The 16,854-nt window shown below is 40.1% G+C and overlaps 1 protein-coding gene across 1 annotated transcript in view; it reads right to left on the bottom strand.

The window, feature by feature from the left end:
* abcc1 (ATP-binding cassette, sub-family C (CFTR/MRP), member 1) overlaps window positions 1–16,854 on the bottom strand; it is a 105,951-nt gene that overhangs the window by 10,287 nt on the left and 78,810 nt on the right. Inside the window, 5 exon segments of the mRNA XM_043712140.1 lie at window positions 475–576; window positions 3,562–3,688; window positions 3,967–4,166; window positions 10,006–10,316; window positions 15,461–15,668. Coding sequence (XP_043568075.1) covers window positions 475–576; window positions 3,562–3,688; window positions 3,967–4,166; window positions 10,006–10,316; window positions 15,461–15,668 — 948 coding nt within the window.

Here is a 16,854-nt window from a genome sequence, read left to right as displayed (position 1 = left end):
GAATACTTCAACCCCAGGGCATCAATGTGGACTTCAACAGTTTCCTCATTTCCCCTTCCCCCACCTCACCCTAGTTCCAAACTTCCAGCTCAGCACTGTCCCCATGACTTGTCCGGACTTGTCCTACCTGCCTATCTCCTTTTCCACCTATCCACTCCACCCTCTCCTCCCTGACCTATCACCTTCATCCTCTCCCCCACTCATCCATTGTACTCTATGCTACTTTCTCCTCATCCCCACCCTCCTCTAGCTTATCTCTCCACGCTCCAGGCTCACTGCCTTTATTCCTGATGAAGGGCTTTGCCCGAAACGTCGATTTCGAAGCTCCTTGGATGCTGCCTGAACTGCTGTGCTCTTCCAGCACCACTAATCCAGAAATTAGTATCTGAAATCTACAGGCATATTACAATGTCAGCATCAGTGTCGCTTTACCAGCTCATCCAATCTCAGACATAGATCAATTTTGAACCTTACCTCTTTGGGAGTATGACTGTACTCTTGCACTCTTTCCACTGCAACAATGTTTGTTTCTACTTCAGAGGTCATGCGTACCATCCAGTTTAACGTTGATGTTATCTAAATAATAATGAGATGCTCTTAGGGACATTGGAACAGGAGCAGAACCTTTAGCCCATTGTTCTTGTCTAACGTTCAGTTTGATCAGGGTGATCTGAACCAACTACACTTACCATGCTTGTATCCTTTTATACTTCATTTAACTCTTGAGGAGCAAGCTCTTGATTACTATCACTTTTTATTTTGCCAAATGGCAAATCTGGTGGAAGTATGTTCCACAACTTTGCTGGGCACCTTGCTGAGATATTTATATCATCAATAGCCATAGGTAAGGTGCCAGAAGACTGGAGCTTGGCCAACATGATATTATTTAAGAAATGTGGTAAGGAAAAACCAGGGAACTACACGCCAATGAGCCTGATATCAGCGGTGGGCAAGTTGCTGGAGGAGATACTGAGGGACAGGATTTACACATATTTGAAAAGGCAAGATTGATTAGGGACAGTCAATATGGCTTTCTGCATGGGAAGTCATGTCTCACTAACCTGATTGAGCTATTATGAAGAATTAACAAAGAGGTCTGATAAGGGCAGAGCAGTGGACATGAACTATGTGGACTTCAGTAAGGAGTTCAACAAGGCTCCACATGGTAGACTGGTTAGCAAGGTTATATCACATGGAATATAGGGAGAACTAGCCATTTGGATACAAAGTTGGCTAACAACTTGGGGAAACAGAGTGCTCATGGAGGGTTGCTTTTCAGACAGGAGGGCTATGACCAGTGATGTGCCGCAATGATTGGTGCTGGGTCCACAGCTCTTCATCATTTATATAGATGATTTGGATGTGAATATAGGAGGTATGGTTAGTAAGTTTGCAGATGATACAGAATTGGAGGTGTACTGGACAATGAAGAAGGTTACCCAAGAGTACAACGGGATCTTGAGTCGAAGGCAGTCAGAATAGTGAAGGTAGTGTTTGGTACACTTGCCCTTATTGGTCAGTGCATGGAGAGTGGGAGTTATGTTCTGGTTGTACAGGACATTGGTTAAACCACTTTTGGAATACTGGGTTCAATTCTACTCTTCCTGAAAGGGTTCAGAAAAGATTTATAAGGATGTTGCCAAAGTTAGAGGACTTAAGCAATAAGGACAGCTGAATAGGCTTGGCTGTTTTCCCTGAAGCATCAGAGGTTGACATGTGACCTTACAGAGGTTTCTCAAGTCTAGAGGGGCATGGATAGGGTAAATCAACAAGGTTTTGTTTCACTGAGGTGGAGGACTGAAAACCAGAGAGCCTAGGTTTAAGGTTAGAGGTGAAAGATTTAAAAAGGGGCCTAAGAGGCAATATTTTCATACTGAGAGTGATGAGTTTATGGAATGAGCTGCCAGAGGTGGTGATGGAGGCAGGTACAATTACAACGTTTAAAAAAGGGCATCTGGATGGGTATATGAATAGGGTATGGGTTAGAGGAACATGGGCCAAATGGGACAAGACTAATTTAGAATATCTGGTGGTATGGACAAGTTGGACCAAAAAGAGTCCATTTCCGTGCTGTACCTCTCTGACTATAAATTGGAATGTTGGTTAAAAAACATACTTACAAATGGTCATTAATTAAATGCTATATAAATTCTGAGTGTGTCAATATTAGCAATTTTTGAGAAGATTTGTAGCTAAGGTAGTTAAGTACATACATTAGCTCACTGAGCTGGAAGGTTTGTTTTCAAACGTTTTGTCACTAGGACTAGGTGTCATCATCAGTGAGAGTTTCCACTGAAGTCCTGGTGGTATGTCCCGCCTCTCTATTTATAGGTATTGGTTTCTTGAGGTGGGTGATGTCATTTCCAGTTTTTGTCCCCAAGGGAAGGCAGCTGGGATTGAAGTCGGTGTGTTTATTAAAGGGTTCTGGTTAGAATACCAGGCCTCTAAGAATTCTCATACATGTCTTTATTTCACCCATCCTAGGATGTGTGTGTTGTCCCAGTCAAAGTGGTGTCCTTCTTTCCCTGTATGTATGGAAATTAGTGATAGTGGGTCGTGTCTTTTGGTGGCTAGTTGGTGTTCATATATCTTGGTGGCACGTTTCCTGCTTGCTTGTCTGACGTAGTATTTTTTTTACAGTTTTTGCATGGTATTTTGTAAATGACATTAGTTTTGCTGGTAGTATCTAATGGATCCTTTAGGTTAATTAGTTGCTGTTTACCAAAACTTATTCCTAAGGAAACCCAAACACGCAAATAGAAAGCGGGCCATACCAGCAGTGCTTCACCGGAGGCTCACTGATGATGTCACCTAACATGGTGACGAAATGTCTGAAAATAAAACCTTCCAGCTCAGCGAGCGAACCTACATCCAGAACCTCAATCTGAGCTACAAATCTTCTCAAAACTCGCTAATATGCTCCACTTTCCGAAAGCCACTGTGATATCGGGATGGCAGCTTTACAAAACAATGGGTCCATTAACGTTATCGTACTTTGCTTCAGGACAGAAAGATATTTTTCACCTTAGCAACTCAAACGGTGTAGAAGAGTAATGGTGCTCTGTTAGATCTCATCAGTGTAACGGAGGCTGGGTTCTTCGTGACATCACTTCCTCACCTCCTTGGTAACCTACCACCACCCAAGGGGTTTCAAATTCAGGCACACAATGGAATAGGCCCTTACTCTGCTTGTGGAGTGACCATACAATGTACACTACTCAGTAAACGGTTGTAGCTGAATGGACACCTGTTACCAGGCTCATTGTCCATCCTTGCCATCTCTGGTGTCCTTTGACTGTAGTCTGCACCAGATAGAGAACACTGCAGAAACCGGTCAAGGACACAAGCAGCAACATTGTGGCTATATGCAAGTCACGCCCTACCTTCTCAAGGTAGTTAAAAAGGGATAGTAAATGTGATCTTGCCAGCACTCCAAAGTAAACTTTAAAAAAGGACAAAAAAAGGACAGTAAAGTTTTAAACTTGCTACAATTAAGGAAACAGCCAAAATCACAATGAGTGACAGTATAGGTATTGCAATGATAAACTTGATTCTCCATACCTGTAAGGCATATGATACAGACAACCCAACAATTCCCGGACTGACTGCATCTCTGTAAACCACAGCAAACAGGGCAGCAAAAAGTACAATGCAATTGCCAACAAACTCCAGTCTTACAGCCAGCCACCTGGTGGGACGTTAACAAGATAAAAATAGTTAATCTTAATATTATAGGATCGGTTAAACCAGCTCTCCTGCTCCCTCAGCTGTGATTTTTGAACATTCACTGTTCAAGGTCAGTACACAAATAATAAGCATCACTTGCTCTCACTAAATCTGGTTTGACAATCAGAACTAGTTAAACTAAAGCCTTCAAGTGAATTCACTTTTAATGATTTCTGCATTCCTAAGACACAATGGTGCGAATGACCCAAATGTAGAAGCACAACAAGATTATTGGATTACCTGTTGGCAACAATACTGGGGTAATAAGCCTTTTGGTTTTCATCGACCCTGGCATCATTTTGATGTATAAAGCGTTCTTGCTCTCCAAAAGCTCGGATAACACTGACACCAAGCAGTGTTTCACTGAAGTTTGTAAAGATGGGGGATCGGCTCGCTGATTCCAATCTTTTCAACTGACGTGAGGTAGCCACATAATATCTCTGAAAATAGGAAGAAATATCAACAAGTTCAGAGTTTTATTAATCAGACAAAAGGCATTTTTGTTTTGGTTTAAAACAAAGCCTCATTTTTCACATATCCTCACCCTAGACTTGTCACAGGAGGTATTATCCACACCTTCCCCATTCAGTTTGCTTTACCAACACATACTCAGCAAGCGCACCTCCACTTCCAAATTCATGCCCACTATCAAACTGGAAGTCTGCAACGTCAAATTTAAGTTACAACTGATCCATTAGTGTTGGAGAGATAGAAGGTAAAAGGACCAGGGAGACCGATAACAATTACAAAAAACAAACATACACGTTTTCACTATCTACCATATATGATGCAAGCTTGTTAGGCTTTAGTTTCTTATTTAATAAAATATGAAATACAAAAGGAATCACAACCTAAAGGACACAGTAATATCTTTATTCTTCTCTCCGTGAGGAAGAGCTAGTCTGAACTGATTGTACATAATTAATTAAAAATAACTCCTTTGTTGAAAAAAATAATACCATAACATTCTCCAACATTGGAGATGCTTAGTGTCAGTGGGTCAAGAAACAATCAAGACATCATAGATTAGACAAGCAGATACAATGTGTATGGAAGGTTCATTAAATGGACTAGTTGAAAGGAAGGTAAAAAGGTCAGGAAAGGGACTGAAAATACATGTGCAGCATAGGATAGACTGGAGCTGAAGAATAAACAAGCAACTCCAAATAGGAAAGCTCTGTATGACACAGCAAAGCACAAAACAAAAACTAGAGTCATCACATTGGAGTTCGTTTTACCACTGACACTATTCCCTTAAAATAATCTGAACACAAATATAGACATTTCTGTCTAAGTTTATTTGCTGTAGAACAATAAATATTTTCACATCAGGAATAACATTAATTCTATTGATATTAAGCTAGGTCACATCACTTCCAAAACCTGATGCTATTTCTTCTCATAACCTCTGCAATTAAGTGAATATTTTAAAATAATTGCCAAAAACACATTTAAAGTATTTTTTTCTGATTGGTCAGAATTTTAGAAATCCCATAAGTGTGGAGTATAATCTCTAGCATGATGCGACTACATTTCACATTTTGATTTTTCTTTAAAAGTGCCCATCTGCATATTTGGAATTAACAAAGGAGGAAAGCCACCTTCACTTTAAACTAAACTGCAGGTAAATGCTGGATGAGTAGCTGGGTCAAAAATCCAGTTAACATTATGGTATGTAATAACACGCACCTAAATTCCAAATTATTTTCACTGTGTCATATTCCGAACAGAGGTTGGTGGCTTCTCTTTGAAAATCTCAAGTATACATTACTAAATATACAAATCTTCAAAAGTAAATTAATTTTTACATGGCAAATGATTTTTGTGAAATTAAGCATTCCATGCATTAAATAGAGCACAGCAAAACAGAACAAAAGACAATTGTTTTCATTATAATGTTTGTTTTTTATCGGTTTCAGAAATCCACCTTCCACCTAGTCCGACTTATGAAATCTAGAATGTGACACATTGTAAATTATATAATCTCTTGACACCAGTGCCTATGTAATTATTTAGAATGATAAAGATGATTTTATTAGTCAACCGGACGTGGGCATCACTGGCAAAGCCAGAGTTTATTTCCCATTCCTAAACCACTCTTGAACAGAGTGGCCTGCTAAGCCATTTCAGGGGGCAGATTGCATTCTGAATAAAAGGACATTACTGAACTAGACCTTTTTCTCAATGAAGAATCACCTGTGGTTTTGCGGCATCACTGAACCTAGCTTTGTATTCCAGATTTATTCATGGAATGTTGAAATTCCATCACTTGTCAAGGTAGAATTTGACCCAGTGTCCCTCAGGTGTAATCCAGAGTCCCAGACAGACACGTTCAGAAACAGTGCTATCTTCCAACATCAAGAAGGGTGGCAGGCTGGCATTAATCATATTTTTCAAAACAGACATTTAGAAAATTATCTAAGCAATAAATGTCAAACTATGTCTCAGTCTCAAAGCTGCTGCAAGGAAACTTTGCAGTTGGCCGGTTATTGTAGACATTAAAGAACAGCATTTTTTTAATGTCTTCGAAAAGTCAGGGGTCATTTCGGTTGAGGTAAGTTTTTGAAAAGTTTTTCTTTAATTAGCACCTGTATCAATTGCTGTATTCCAAAGTTTCTTTCATTCAATTTCAGATCATAAACAAATCACTCAAATCAGAATGCTTAACCAATATACATAATCCTGTCAAACAGGTAACTGAAAAAAATAGCACTGTCAGTTGCAGTTAGATTAAAACTAGATGGTCAATAGCCAGAATGTCATGTAGAGTCATACAGCACAAAAACAGACCATTCGGTCCAACCAGTCCATGCCAACCATAATGCCAAACTAAATTAGTCCTCCCTGCACTTGGCCCATATCCCTTCAAACATGTTTTATTCATGTACTAACCAAAACCAATTCCTCATGGAAGTTTGTTCCCCACACAACCACTGTGTATAAACAAAAAAATGCATATCTTTTTTAAAAATTCTTCTCCTCTCACCTTAAAATAATGCCCCCTAGTCTTGAAATTCTCCACTGTAGGGAAAATACATTTGCCATTCACCTTACCTATACCCCTCATTATTTTGTGAACTTCTATGGAGTTCACCTCTCAACTTCCTAAGCTCCAGTGTAAAAAGTCCCAGTCTATCCAGCCTCTCAGTGTAACTCAAACCCTCCATTCACAGTAATACCCTGGTAAATCTCTTTTAAACCCTCTCCAGCTTAATATTATCCTTCCTATAACAGAGAGACCAGAACGGGACACAGCACTTCAGAAGCCTCACCATCATCATGTACAACCTCAACATAATGTCCCAACGCCTATACTCAAAAAAGGTATGAGCAATGAAGGCAAGCATGCTAAAAGCTTTAACAATCCTATGTGCGATACAAACTTCAAAGAATTATGCATCTGAACCCCTAGGTCTCTCTGTTCTACAGCACTTTTAATGGCATATGTTCAGCCCTTGTTTGTTTTGGTAAAACACAATGTCCCATGTTTATCCAAATTAAACTCCATTTGCCATTTTTCAGACCATTGATCAAGATCTCTTTGTAATCTTAGATAACCTTCTTCACAGTCAAGAGTGTCATGCTGGAAAAGCACAGCAGGGCAGGCAGCATTCGAGGAGCAAGGGAATCAACATGTCGAACATAAGCCCTTCCACTCTTGATCTCTAGCATCTGCAGTCCTCACTTCCTACCAGGTGATTATAACCTTCTTCACAGTCCATTTTACCACCAATCTTGGTGTCAGAGTCATACTGTCAATCATACAGCACTGAAATGGACTCTTTGATCCACAAATTACTAACCACATTTTCTATATTCTCATCTAAATCATTCATATAAAATGACAAACAAAATGTGGACCCAGCACCAATCCCTGTGGAATATCACTGATCACAGACTTCCTATCTGAAAAATAACCTTCCACCATCACCGTCTCCTGCCATTAAGCCAATCTCGTAGCTAATTGGCAAGCCCACCCTGAATCCCAAGTGATCTCACTTTACTAATTAGTCCACCATATGGAACCTGGTCAAAGGTTTTACTGATGCCCAAGTAAACAATGCCTACCGCTCTGTCCTTGTCAATCATCTTGGTTATTGCCTCAAAAAACTCAAGTTGAGAGATATGATTTCCCTCATACAAAACCATGCTGACTATCCCTAATCATTCCTTGCCTCTCCAAATGCATATTAATCCTATCTTTCACGATCACCTCCAACAACTGAAGTCAGACTCACAGGTTTGTAGTTCCCAGGCTTCTCCTCGTATCCCACCTGAGCCCACAAAGGCACAACTTTAGCCACTCTCCAATCATTTGGCACTTGACCCATATTTATGAAAAATACCAATATTTCTGCAAGGGGTCCCACAATTTCCTGCCTAACTTCCCACAAAGTCCTTGGATACACTTGATCAGGTCCCAGAGATTTACCCACCTTTACATTTTCTAAGACCTCCAGCATTTCCTCTTATGTAATGTGAACGGTTTTCAAAACATCAATATTTATTTCTGAGTACTCTAGCCTCCATTTATTTCTCCACAGTAAAAGCTGATGTGTAATATTCATTTAATATCTCTCCCATCTCCTGAGTCTCAACTCAAAGATGACCTCTTTGATCTTTAAGAGGCCCTGCTCTCTAATTGTTCTCTTGCTCTTAACGTGCCTGTAAAATCTATTAATTAGAATATGATAAATAAAATGTCCCACAAAAAAAATGCAACTAGTGGTGCACAAAAGTTGCAACTTCAGTTGATTGTGTGTATCATTTTATTTTTTCCATCTGCCAGGCTGAGAGATATGAATCCATACTAGTTTAAAAAAGAGTTACATTGGACTCAAACTGTTTATTCAATTTTCTCTCCCCATAGATGCGGCCAGACCAGCTCAGTTTCTCCAGCACTTTATTTTTATTCCTGTCTCCAGCGTCTACAGTTTTTCACTTTTGAGTTTTAAACAAAATCTTTTCAAAAAGATACCTCAACAGAAATACACAAGTCCTAATTTTTCCACTATTTTACAAATAGGTTCTGTCATCTATCAATGCCTACTAATGAACTTGGCTTCATGTTGAGTTACATGTCACTCCACATGCGGTTCTGTATGTGTAAAATCTTCCTTCTTGTCCTGTTTTGACACCACCACCTTGATAAACTATGATCTCTCTACCTTAATGAGTTTGTACAGTTTTGGATAACTTGTTACTTAGGTTTAAGAGACACATCTGAGGATCTAACCAATCATGTTATTCTAGCCAATTGGTTTGTCTCCAGCACCACCTTATGTTTAGTTTTTTGTAATTATCTCCGTGCCTCAATTAATCGGATCATGAGTGATCCCTTCACTTGCTATTCAGCCTGTCATCATTCCACTCTCACCATTTGTATGATTGTTTAATCTCTCTGCCTATAAATTCAGCGTCTGTGTGCTCTGCTTCACCTGACAAAGAAACAGCACTCAGGAAGCTTGTGATTTCAAATAAACCTGTTGGACTATAGCTTGCTCTGTGTGACTTCTGACCTACAATAAAAAAAATAAGGTCACCATAGACCTACCGGATCAATCGCACTCACGAGAAATGACAAGTGGCAGTTTAACCTCAGGGTCACCATGCCACACGTGAGGGGGAGGTTGTGGTAACCTCAGCCGCTGCAGGAATCGAACCCCACTGCTGACATCACTCTACATTGCAAACCAGCTAACTGAACTAACCAACCTGCCAACGTCTAAAACAACAGGCCAGCTAGCAAGATTTCCTTCCAGCAGTTTGGAGACTGAGATATAGTTTACCTATTCATTTCAGATAATATTTTTCAAATTTCTAAATTCACAGATCAGTAATTAATTTAAAAAAAAACAAAATTTTAAACAAAAGCAGTCAAATAAATGAACTGAATTGTTTTTACATGATCAGAAATCAGAGCACTCCAGGGGTCCACATGCAGAGCTGACATGAATTTCCTCTTCTGAACAACTAGAGTAGGATAAAGTACTTGGAATTCCAAGTTCCAATGATGTCAACCTACATGAATGTCCTAATGATTTACAGCTCAAGGATTCTTTTAAAATCCATTCAAATCATACCTCCTATGCTGCATAATACGAACTTTTAGTAGTTGCTGAACCCAGCACAAAAAGAGTCACACCAGATAAGCTTACTTTCCATTCTGATTTGATATTTTAATCACTGTAATTAATGAGCAGATAGGAAAGTTCTAAATAATCTTGCAAAGAAATGACTTCTACACAATTTTTTTGTTCTTAAGTATTTAGCACTAACCTGGATAAATACGTAGAGAAGTCCCAACGGAGGAATGATTACTGTAGCTATTGGAGTAGCTATCAGAATCACCGTGCAAGAAACAAGAACATTTAATAGTGATCCCAAGAACATTTTAATCACCATTGGAATCACCGAGTCTATTGTATCAATATCTTTGGAGAAGCGGTTCACTAAGTTACCGCTAGGGGTACGCTCAAAAAAGCTCATTGGCGACATCAGAATATCATACAGCAGATGGACATGGAGCCAACGTGAAGCTGATATTCCTCCAACACTCATCATCAATGAAGAAAAGAGCACAAAAAGACCTGCAAAACATTAATCAAAATTTAATTCTAGACCTAGAAGCAGCAAAACATAGCATTTTGGTACTATTAACGTGAAAATTATCCCAATGTCATTCAGAGGGGAGTGGAAGAAAATGGACCTATCAAGGCAAGAGAAAACACATTAAGAACGGTGACCAAAGGCTCGGTCAAATATGTCAGTTAAAGGAGAATGAAATGGGGGAAGAAGAGTTTAAGGCAATGAATTCCAGCCAGCTGAAGTCACGGCAACCAAGGGAGGAGTGACACACCAGCAATGAGCGTGGGGAATTGCGTATTAAAGCAGCCATAGAGAGTGCGAGAGAAGGAGAATGTGTGGATTTGTGTGGGAAATCCATTCTTGAGCTTAAATAAAAAGTTTGGACAGCTATGAATCCAATTCATTTGAAATAACAAAAGTCTGGGCAAATCAGCAAAGACAGAACTGAATGCAAGTTTGGACATGAGGCTTCGCAACGTGCTGAAATTTGTAGAGCAGGAGCACTGATTGCAGCCAACTCAGCACAGCAGTAAATCAAGTCAGGGTGACAAAGGCAGGGAAGAGTGTTTATGTAGCAGAGAGCTGAGATAGACTCAGAAAATGGGAAACTGAATTGTAGTTTCAGTGTACAGAAGGTCAAGAGTAGTGATGTTATAAATAAGGTTTCAAGGTCACAAGAATGTACCTGCAGGTGGTTTGAAGTATGTCTACTTCAATGCCAGGAGCATCCAGAATACGGTGGGTGAACTTGCAGCATGGGTTGGTACCTGGGACTTCGATGCTGTGGCCATTGCGGAGACATGGATACAGCAGGGACAGGAGTGATTGTTGCAGTTTCCTAGGTTTAGATGTTTCAGTAAGAACAGGGAAGATGGTTTTAAAAAAAAAAAAGGGGAAGGTGTGGCAATACTAGTCAACGACAGTATTATGGTGGCAGAAAGGATATTTGATGAAGACTTGTCTCCTGAGGTAGTACGGACGGAGATTAGAAACCGGAAAGGAGGTCACTCTGTTGTGAGTTTTCTTTAGGCCTCCGAATAGTTGCAGAAATGTAGAAGGAAGGATTGCAAATAGGATTCTCGATAGGAGCGAAAATAACAGGTTAGTTGTTGTCCCCATAACAACTTTGCAAATATTGACTGGAAATGCTATAATTCAAGTACCTTAGGTGGGTCAGTTTTTGTCCAATGTGTGCAGGAGGGTTTCCTGACACAGTATGTAGACAGGCCAACAAGGGGTGAGGCCACATTAGATTTGGGACTGGGTAATGAACCGAGCCAGCTGATGGATTTGGAGATAAGTGAGCACTTTGGTGATAGTGACCACAATTTGGCTACGTTTACTTAAGCAATGGAAAGGGATAGGTATATACCACAGGGCAAGAAGTATAGCTGGGGGAAAAGGCAATTATAATGCGATTTGGCAAGAATTAGGATACATAGGATAGGACAGGAAACTATAGGGGATAGGCACAATTGAAATGTGGAGCTCATTCAAGGAACAGCTAGTGCGGATCCTTGATAAGTATGTACCTGTCAGGCAGGGAGGAAATGGTCGAGTGAGGGAGCTGTGGTTTACTAAAGAAGTTGAATGTCTTGTCTAGAGGAAGGAGGCAACTTATGTAAAGATGAGACATGAAGGCTCAGTTAGGGTACTTGAAAGTTGCCAGTTAGGCAGGAAGGACCTAGAGAGAGAGCTAAGAGTCAGAAACGGACATGAGAAATCTTTGGCAGGTAGGATCAAGGAAAACCCTGAAGCTTTCTATCGGTATGTCAGGAATAAAAGAATGGCTTGGGTAAGATTTGGACAGTAGTGGGAAGTTGTGCATGGAGTCCAAGGAGGTAGGAGAGGCGCTAAATGAACATTTTTTGTCAGTATTCACGCTGCAAAAATACAATGTAGTCAAGGAAAATACTGAGACATAGGCTACTAGACTAGACAGGATGGAGGTTCATAAGGAGGTGTTAACAATTCTGAAAGTGTGAAAATAGATTAGTCCCCTGGGCCGGCTGGGATTTATCCTAAGATTCTCTGGGAAGCTAGGGAGGAGATTGCAGAGCTTTTGGCTTTGATCTTTATGTCATCATTGCCTACATGAACAATGCCAGAAGACTGGAGGATAGCAAATGTTGCCCCCTTACTCAAGGGGGTGAGTAGAGAAAACCCTGATAATTGTAGACCAATGAGGATTACTTCAGTTGGAAAGGTTTATAAGAGATAGGATTTATAACCATCAAGAAAAGGAATAATTTGATTAGGGATAGTCAACACTGTTTTGTGAAGGGTCGGTCATGCCTCACAAATCTTAATGAGTTCTTTGAGAAGGCGACCAAACAAGTGGATGAGGGTAATGTGGTTGATGTGGTGTATATAGATTTCAGTAAAGTGTTTGATAAGGTTCCCCACAGTAGGCTATCGCAGAAAATACGGAGGTATGGGATTGAGGGGGATTTAGCAGTTTGGATCAGAAGTTGGCTAGCTGAAAGAAGGCAGAGGGTGGTGGTTGATGGGAAATGTTCATCTTGGAATTCAGTTACTAGTGGTGTATCACAAGGATCTGTTTTGGGGCAACTGCTGTTTGTTATTTTTATAAAATGACCTGCATGAGTGCATAGAAGGATGGGTTAGTAAATTTGCAGAAGGCACTGAAGTCGGTGGAGCTGTGAACAGTGCCAAACAACGTTGCAGATTATAGATGGACATACATAAGCTGCAGAGCTGTGCTGAGAGATGGCAAATGGAATTAATGTGGAAACGTGTGAGGTGATTCACTTTGGAAGGAGTGACAGCAATAAAAAAAAAAAGAGTACAGGGCTAATGGTAAGATTCTTGGTAGCGTGGATGAGCAGAGAGATCTCGATGTCCATGTACACAGATCCTTGAAAGTTGCCACCCAGGTTGATAGGGTTGTTAAGGCGACATACAGTGTGTTAGCTTTTATTGACAGAGGGATTGAGTTTCAGAAACATGAGGTAATGTTACAACTGTACAAACCTCTGGTGCAGCCACATTAGGAGTATTGTGCACAATTCTAGTCACCGAATTATAGAAAGGATATGAAAGCACTGGAAAGGGTGCAGAAGAGATTTACCAGTATGTTGCATGATATGGAGATAAGGTCTTAGGAGGAAAGGCTGAGGGACTGAAGACTGTTTTCATTGGAGAGAAGAAGGTTGAGAGGTGACTTAATTAAGACATACAAGAGGTTTAGACAGGGTGGACAGCTAGAGCGTTTTTTCCTCAGATGGGGATGGCTAGCACGAAGGGACAAAGCTCTAAATTGAGGTGTGATAGATATAGGACAGAATTCAGAGGTAGTGTCTTTATTCAGAAAGTAGTAGGGGCGTGGAACACCCCTGCCCGCAAAAGTAGCAGACTTGCCAACTTTAAGGACATTTGAATGCTCATGGGATAAACATATGGATGATAATGGAATAGTTTGATTAGATGGGCTTCAGATTGGTTTCACAGGTCAGCGCAACATAAGGGCCAAAGAGCCTGTACTGTGCCATAGTGCTCTCTGCTCTATGTTCTAGGAGAGCAATGCATGGAGATGATAGAGGTTGCAAGACTGGTATTATTCTTAAGTCTTCTCAAAACCCGCTAACAGGCTTTATTTCAAGACAAAAGTTGGTATTCTTCATGTTCAAGAGGGTATGGAATCAAAAAGCTCAAGTTGGGTCAAATATGACACTACAGCTGCATCAACATCAAGTTACACTGCAGAAATTCACCAAAGCTCTTCTGGCAGCACTTCTAAACACAATTTCTCAAAAGGAGAAGGGCAGCAAATATGTGGGAACACCACCACCTCCAAGTTCCCTCCATACCCCTCACCATCCTGACTTGGAAACATCTTGCCATTCCTTCACAGTCACTGGGCCAAAATTCTGGAATACCCTCCCTAACATTGTGGGTAAACTCATAGCCCAGGGTCTGCAGTGATTATAGAGTCATAGAATCATACAGCATGGAAGCTGACCAACATCCACACTGACCAGGCTTCCGAAACTGAACACAGTCAGAGTCATATGGCTTGGGCATGCAACTTATCATCACCTTCCCAAGGGCAATTAGAGATCGCAATAAATTCTGACTCACTCACATCCCCTAAACATATGAAAAAACAAACAAAGAGCGTGTCAACACCTGTGGCCAGAGGGAGACCTGGATGGGGCACAGGCAGCGGTTAAATCTGGGGTGGGAGGGAAGCACAAAGGCAGTTAAATGGAAAGTCCCTTTCTCTGTGATGAACAAATTCATGAACCCTCCATACTTTCTTTTAAAAGCCTGAAAACAGGTGAAATGAGGAGTTTGAAGAGAATAGTAGTAATGAAACAGAAACAAAAATCAATAGCTGTCTTTACTGCCTGGGATGATTCTAGGATAGAGGCGGGTTTGGCAGACAAAGGACAGTGGGGCCCAGTAGAACTCTATATCTCTTTTAACCAAATCTGGCAATGAATGGTTAAGCAAGTTGTGAGCCAAAAAATTTGCATTCTCAGATTTGAAGCTGTGAAGACAAGGGCCATTAGAAGGGAAACAGTGGAATTCTGTCCCAGAAAAAAATCATCAAGAATGGAGCAGAGAATGACTATATAGTTGAAGAAACAAACATCTGCAGATGTGCCATTAAAGGACAGGAAACTAAAGAGCAGGGGATTGCCATTTTTTTTTCAAAACATACAATGGGAGGGGGAGATTATGAGATTTCAAGGAAGTTCCTACAACAAGGACTGCATCAGTTCAAGAAGGTACCTCACTACCACCTTCGCCATGGCAATTAAGGACGGACAACCAATAATGAGCTAGCCAGCAACATACTCATTCTCTGAAGAAATTCTTAAAAATTAATTATCCTATTTTGGAAAATGTAAAAATGTGCTGCTTCGAATTTTGTGCAAACTAAAATTCATGGGTTCATTACTGGTTAGGATATTATTACTAGTGTTATTAACAGAATCCATGCCTCAAAAGCAACAAGTTATGAAAATAAAGTACTAATAGTATATGCAATTATCCAATCATGGTCAAAATGCCCTAGATTATAACACATAATTGAACTCAACACATTTTTCAGAATTAGTAATGTTTTTAACATTATATTACATTGCAAATCAAAGACTATTTTACTTTTTAAACAAACCTTGAGTAACTCCGAGTGCACCGTACACTCCCAGTCTGAGTGAAGTATGCTCCTGGGTCCCATTAATAACTGGATCATCTGTCCATAAACTCAACCAGTAATTAGAGGACAAGGAGGCTATATGTTGGCATAAGTAGAAAAGGACAATGCAGAAAGAAATGCAGATCCCAATCGCCTTCATGTATGCCCAGAAAACAGAGAGTTTTACCTGTGATTTTGAAAAAAAACGAACAAAATTTAGTGAAAGGGATAAAAATTATAAGTGAACAACTATTTACGAGAAAATGTAAAGTTTAAAAATAAAGAGTACTTATTAAAAACCTTAGGTTCACACTCAAGATAGACAAATACTTCATTGCACCTGAGGAATTCTTTTAGCTTTTAGTTTTACTGCTGTGAGGAAGTGAAAATACAGTATCTCGACTTTATCAAGCATAAAGAAGTTACAACACAGGATTACATCCTTGGAAGATGCAAGTATGGAGGAAGCAAAATGTTAACTAGACATAAGATGATAAATATTGACTAAACTGCCTATCCCAATCCCAGATTTTAGTTAGTTGAAAATAAAGCCATTTTACCATCCTCTTAGTAACAACTGACATTTCCAGGTTAAATGATATCCACCTCTGCCCACCAGGAAATGGACTGAAATTACCCAAAACATTTGGACGGCAAGGTGGCTCAGTGGTTAGCACTGCTGCCTCACAGCTCCAGGGTCCCAGGTCCGATTCCAGCCTCGGTCGACTGCCTTTGCGGAGTTTGCACATTCTCCCAGTGTCCGCATGGGTTTCCTCCGGGTGCTCCAGTTTCCTCCCACAGTCCAAAGATGTGCAGGTCAGGTGAATTGGTCATGTTAAATTGTCCATAGTGTTAGGTGCATTAGTCAGAGGGAAATGGGTCTGGGTGGGTTACTCGGAGGGTTGGTGTGGACTGGTTGGTCCAAAGGGCCTGTTTCCACACTGTAGGTAATCTAATCTAATCATTTCTGAAACCAAACAAGGCCAATTTTCATCTAATCGCTCTGAACAAGATTCCAGAGGAGAAAGACCAACACCTAACATGTTATATCATCCCAGTCAGCCAATGTTAAAAAAAAAAACAGGTACCTATTTATGTGAAGTTTGAAGGTAAATTGTAAAAATGATATAGACATACATAATCTAGTCTATTAAACAAATGCCAACCAAGCTAGCAAAATATTTAGTTTTTAGAACATTAGTGCCATGTAGTTAAGAAATATGAAATCAGTATATTTATAAGTAGCGAATAACGTCTTTTCAAGTATACACCAAAATAAATGGCTTTTCATCCTCAGTAATTGCCAAGACCACAGTGATGCTCGTTTCTTCTTTAACGTTAAAAAGTGTACTATTTGGCAAACCCATCAACAA

The sequence above is a fragment of the Chiloscyllium plagiosum genome, chromosome 21 (assembly GCF_004010195.1).
Source record: "Chiloscyllium plagiosum isolate BGI_BamShark_2017 chromosome 21, ASM401019v2, whole genome shotgun sequence".
NCBI classification, from domain to species: Eukaryota; Metazoa; Chordata; class Chondrichthyes; order Orectolobiformes; family Hemiscylliidae; genus Chiloscyllium; species Chiloscyllium plagiosum.
This window is presented reverse-complemented; position numbering and strand designations above follow the sequence as displayed.